This window comes from Rhea americana, unplaced genomic scaffold (assembly GCF_003343005.1).
Source record: "Rhea americana isolate MKP2758 unplaced genomic scaffold, rheAme1 scaffold_149, whole genome shotgun sequence".
Classification (NCBI taxonomy): domain Eukaryota; kingdom Metazoa; phylum Chordata; class Aves; order Rheiformes; family Rheidae; genus Rhea; species Rhea americana.
The window spans coordinates 2,147,221-2,153,220 of record NW_028185583.1 but is presented as its reverse complement, the minus strand read 5'-3'; the positions used below and the strand labels follow the sequence as shown (position 1 = coordinate 2,153,220).

General features: G+C 35.6%; 1 protein-coding gene across 3 annotated transcripts in view; it reads right to left on the bottom strand.

Annotated features, from left to right (window-relative positions):
- Positions 1-205: 205 nt before the first annotated feature.
- Positions 206-6,000, bottom strand: part of REPS1 (RALBP1 associated Eps domain containing 1) — a 67,353-nt gene continuing 61,558 nt past the window's right edge. For all 3 annotated transcript variants that reach the window (XM_085299287.1, XM_085299288.1, XM_085299289.1), the window contains exons 15-20: positions 5,657-5,721; positions 4,493-4,678; positions 2,931-3,026; positions 2,172-2,320; positions 1,487-1,592; positions 206-404 (exon numbers count right to left, since the gene is read on the bottom strand). In XM_085299287.1, coding sequence (XP_085155413.1) covers positions 336-404; positions 1,487-1,592; positions 2,172-2,320; positions 2,931-3,026; positions 4,493-4,678; positions 5,657-5,721 — 671 coding nt within the window. In that variant the 3' untranslated portion in view covers positions 206-335. The remainder of the gene's footprint in view (positions 405-1,486; positions 1,593-2,171; positions 2,321-2,930; positions 3,027-4,492; positions 4,679-5,656; positions 5,722-6,000) is intronic.

Sequence of the window (6,000 nt, the reverse complement as noted above, 5' to 3'; positions counted from 1 at the left end):
TGATTAGCAACTCTCTTCTGCAAAGATAAGGAAAAAAAGAAACCATTAAGAGATTCCAGTAGGAAATTTTGGCGATGAACTCTGCAAACTCAAGTCCAACAAAGATCACTGATGCCCACAGAAAATGTGAGAGGCAGTGTCACATTCAAGGAAAATTTTTTTTCCTGTATTGAAATTAAAATACTTAAATACAAAAGTGGACAGATTGACAAAACAGAGCCACAACATTTAATGTAGAATAGAGTGCACTGAGCTAAACGCATGGATCTTTAAATAGGCTTTGAAACCAATACCCCTTTCAAAATTAGTAAATTCACAGTTAACGGCAGTAGGCTTTAAAGGTGAGAGAAGGGTCGAAGCTGTTCCAGTTGGACTTCCAGGGAGATTCTTTCTTCAAGAACATCCTACAAAAGAAAGATTTTCTACTCAATGTACACAGAGAAAGAAAACTAAAAATTTCCTTACGTGATGAAAACTGGCAAATGTCAGCTTCAGTTTTGAGAACTATTATGTCCTTTCTAAAATGTGGAAATTTTTCCCATAATCTGAACAGCAGTCTGGCTACTGAGTATTTCTAAATGAAAATCTGTACTTTGCTAAAAATTGAAGTCATTTATTATTTCTTCTTTCCTTTCAAATTACCCACAATTACGAAGTAGTAACTAGCTGCAAATATAGCTGTAGCATTTTCAAATGAAGTCTGATGTATTAAGAGAGGCCCTCCTGTTAGTTAAAAGATTAGTAGCTGCCTACTTTTTTCCCCCCAATTTTTCCTCTTTTGTGAATTTTATGCATCTTTATTTTTTAAATAACCACTAACAAGTAAAATTCAGGTTTGGTAGTATTTAAAATGGCCTATCTTCAGGCTAGATAGCACATTAATTCATTTTAAAATTTGTTTTTATTAACTTGATCATTAAATTTACCCATTGTAAATACAAGATAGTAGGAGTGTAGATGCCTACAAACAAATCCAAAAGGACAATAGCTTAAACTGATAACTATTCTGTTTACTGAGCTGGAAGCTTTGCATTCTATCCTATTTTATTATGTACATTTATTTACAAGAAGACTTTAAAGTCTTCTTTTCCCTCAGAAAAGGAAAGCCACCTCAACTGCTCTTCTTAATACTCTGCTTATAGAATACTAGACAACCACAACAGTTACCCTGAATTATTAATACTAATTTAAAATTTCAACTTTTTGCCTCCTCATTTTTAATGCAGCTGAGAGCAAATCAAGACACTGAAAAGTATGCTTTATAGCAGTAAAGGTATCCTTTGTAATGCAACTTTCACAAAAAATGTCACAATTAGGTATCTTTTATGATCTATAAAAACAACTAAATATTCTAAATTGGTATCTTCTACTACCTATCGTTTCCATGCACAGATATCAGTTATAATACATCACTAACGTCTTGTCCTCTTCGGATTTCTTTTTTCTTTCTTTTTTTTTTTTTAATAGACAAAGATTATGGCATTACCTTTAATTGCTGCTGTAGTTCACTATTCAATCTGGCCAAAACAGTGTTCGTTTCCTTGTTACGTCTGATTGATGCCTGAATTGCCTTCTTGTCCTTCCCCGCTGATCTGAGAATATAATTAGAAATATTTTAATAAGTCATTTTGTTGTTTAACTGAATTTATAACCCCTCATAACCTCTCATTTATAACCCCTCTTTAAGTGAGCAGAAACTCCTTTTCAAAATATAACTTGTTTCAATGAAACAGTGAAAAGCACGTTTTAAAAACTGTAATAAGGCTCTTGAAGTCTAAACGTACTATAGCACATTTACCTCTAACTGACTAATTTAATAGTCTATTCTCATGCTAGGACACAAAGACTGCAGGTTTAAATTTCGCATTGTTAATAGCAACCATTATCTAAAATTAAATACTACATTATAATATTTTCATCACTTCTTTCCAGCATTCTTGCAGAAGTTAAGAGTCCACACTCTAAAAATCAAGCTCATTATAAAGTCTCTCGATAGTGGGGGCTTCAGGATGATTTCATTAAAAAAACAAACGACAACCCTCATCACTTTAAAACATTAAGTGACTAATTCAAACACACTGAAATTGCTCACAATTCTTTCCTAGAAAGTCTGTCTGCTACTAAATGTAAACTTCCCAACAACATATGTATTTATACACTTCTTGGGTTACCTAGGAATAGATGGCTGTGAAGCAAGAACAGCAGCTATGACACCTGTTTTCTGTGCATGTTCCTCAGCTTCAGGTCTTAGCTCATCTTCTGACTTTAATCTCCTGCGAATAGGCTTTGGCGGTGGAGCAAGGGGAGTAGTACCTTTACCCTGAGAGAGGAAACACAGTCTATTAATTCTCACAAATATAGTGCATTTCTACTTTACCGTATCTGTTAATTTGTGTTATGTACTCTTAGAACCAGTTACATGGCCAAATGCAAGTTTATAACCCTATCAGATACATTTTGATAGATCTAGATGCATCCTCATACTGTCTGGATAAAAACTAACTCCTTCTCTGGTAAAAGGGCAGTAAGTTGCTAAATGCTGACATGCTTGATGTGCAAGCAAAAATCCAGTGGTATCACTGACATAACTGCAAATACACAATAGCATCTTGGTTACATTCCTTCCCTCCTCCAATATCTACATGCCCACACCATACTGTTACCAAGTTTTGCACTAAAACAGCTTTGAACTGTTTCTAAAACTTGAATACTTAAAAGTATTGTAATGCTCTGTTGTTCATCTTGAGAATAAAACTAATTGTGAACATCTTATGATGCAAAAATTCACCATATGTGGGTCTATTTTGAGACTTCTAAGTGTAAGAAAACCGAATTAGAGTGGAAGCGTATAAAATTTGTGATCAATCAAAAAAACATATTTTCATATACATCAGACAACTGCACTCATTTTCCAAATGTACTTTACATACCGCAGTAGTGGGGACATTAGCAGGTGCTTTGTCTTCAACTCTTCCATCTGCTTTGGCAACTCTAAGAGAACTTGCAGAATCAGAGGTCTTTTCAACCTAGAAGAATTTAAAACTACATTTAGAAAACCATTGCTTAACAAATATTCCATTCAGCATCAGTTGGAATAAAAAGGAGGATGCTGTGTTTCTGATGTAAGAATACAGTTAACATCCTAAATTCTAGCTCAAGTCTTCTTTAGAAGCATGTGCTGGAATATAATAACAATACCTGCTTTAGAGCAAAACTCATCCAAAACAATCTTGGTCACAAACTGCTCTGTTCTGGGAGTAGGTTACAGAAAAGGCACAAAGGAAAAAGCAGCATTTCCAGAATCAATAGCCTGACCTGCCTTTTGTATCAGAAATTCAGATTTAGATACAGAATCGAAATTCACTAAGAAAAACCTGCTAAGCAGTTATTTGAAAGTGCTCTTCTCTCAAGCATTGTACTCTGGATGTTTAGAACACCAGAAGATCTCTGAACAAAGTCTGATTCCTGCTGTTGCAAGGCATTTACAGCAGAGGTTGTGACCCGATGATAAAACACTACAGCTATTTCTGCAATAACATTATTACTAACATCTAGCTATTTGTTACTGCCAAAGGCTAACTCCTCCAGTGGAACAGATATGACTGTTCCCCATCCACCTCAGTGCAAAATAATCAGCAGGCTTAGCTTAAGCAGCTAAGTAGCAGCTTAAGCTGACAGCTAATTTTGCGATGAAGTACATGAAAAGTGCTCAAGTTGTCTATCTCACTGATTTTCCCGGGGGAGAGAAGCAGTATTTTCCTGCCTATCAGCAGGAGAATTTTGAAGCATTAGATGCTTTTGCAACTGACGATGCCCAAGCGCTCCGAAGAATTTACAGTCTGTATGGAGGGTGCAAATTATGAGAAGGAAAACATGAAGCAATTCATGTAGTCACAATAATGCAGTAACAAATGGGAATAAACCTTCAGGTTTCCCAATTCCAAGTCCTGTGTCACATAGTAGGGAACTAGCCTTTGTAAATATCTCAGAAAAATCTATTACAGGAAGATTTTGGAGCTCTCTTCACTTCAGTTTGTCCAATGGCTTTGAACTAAATTGAATAACTGGATTTTAGCATCTGTTTATGATACAAGACAGTTACCTCATTTAGAAGGACATACTACTTTGGCACTTACCTGCAAGTCATTTGAAAGACTGGCAGAAACAACAAGAAGAGAACTCTCTCCTGCACTGAGTTTTAAATGAACCAACACAAATATATTTGTTCACATACACACACTAATTCAAACGATTTTGTATTTATTAAGAGCGAGAATCAAGAGCAAAAAAATTCTTCTGCCTAGGTGTTTAGTAATTACTAAAGAAGCACAACAATACATAATAAAATTGTTTTCTAGCAATAGATTAGGTCACTAAGAAAAAATCATTACTTCAAACAGCGTAAGTGAGTTTTAACAGTGGAAGTCTCATAACTATTGGTAGTATTAAGTAAGTGATAATATTGACAATATGATAATATACTTCTGCTCACCTGCAAGACTTCTGAGTGTGTTTCAATTTCATCATCTTCCTCTTTGTTTACACCTGAAACAGCAAATGCCTCAAACTGGCTGAAGTCTGCAAAATTTGGCTGCTCTGGTATTTGTTGAGGTGAAGTACTGGTATGAGCTATTAGGCCTTCAGCATCTACTGGGCGATGCACAGGAGGACCTGCACCCTACAACAGAACAATGAAAATAATTAGCAACAAAGCTCTTGACATAATGGATCTAAGATAAAGAAACTTCCCAAACAGCAGTTTGTGGCAGAACACTAGTAATGAAAATTGCCTTTTTAGCCTCACAATTTATGTCTCATTATTAGAACGAAGCACATTCATCCAAGAAAAACAGACAAACTACACACTGTGGAGAAAAACACACAGAAGACTGCTTAAGAATATTTACATTGCAGAAGCAGCTTCAAGCAAAATAAGAAATCCTTAAGAACTAAGCTTTATTTCTGGTGTTTATAAAACTAATAGTCTTCTACATGTGACACAGAAAATTAATTGCCATATAACTCAGATTCTAGCTGCTGTTGAAAAACAATCGAAAAAGTAACTCTACTTGTCCCATGTCAAATTTGGGCAGCAGCTGAAGGATTCAGCTGGTTGAGGCAAGGAAAAACAACTTTGCAGGACATGTTTTCTACCAGGCTAGCTAACTGAACTGATCCAGGTTAGTACTGCAAGATCACTTAGTCTGTAACATGGAAAGGAGTGGGATCACTCTTCTTGGGAGCAAACACATTATGTAAAACCACACCCTGCGCCTGATATACGGATATAAAGACAAGTACTTAAGTTTCACAGCACTTCAAAAGATCTCTCTCACATTATATGCTATGCACTATTAGCAATGCAGAAACAGAGAAAGAAATGTAAAATTGAAGTTTCCTCTCTTACAGAGTGCTAAAACTGTTCATTCCTCCTCAATCTCCAGGTTAAGCTCTTCTCCATGTTTCCACCAGAAGCAATTCCTTTTTCAGGAAAAGCTAACATATGGCAAAGTCTAGAACATAGGCATTCCACTGTTTTCCAAAAATACCAGCCAATGGTCCACATTTTAGAGAGAAGTTACAACTTAGAGCAAGATAAAAATATTACTGTCTCATGCATCAAGTTAGAGTATGATTTTTTCAAAAGTCATGTCACCTGTGAAGGCTGTGGTCTTGGAGGCACTGCAGGGGGATAGGCAACAACTCCAGTCTGTTGCTGTCCTGTAAGAGAGGTATCGTATTTGGCTAAGATTGTAATTCTACTTTATTAGAACGTTATCTGATTTTTCAACTTGTCAATATGAAAAATCTTGAAAATGATGCCTACATATAAATCTGCCATATTTAGGAGTGTAATCTCCTTTCAAAAATTTACAAATTGAAAAAAACAAGAATGTGGGGGTATTGTCTTTTACTCCACTTTGAAACATAAACGTGGTCATACTTTTCTGATTTTAGCCTTTTTTAACCCCACTATATACTGCTAGCATTTCCTTGCAT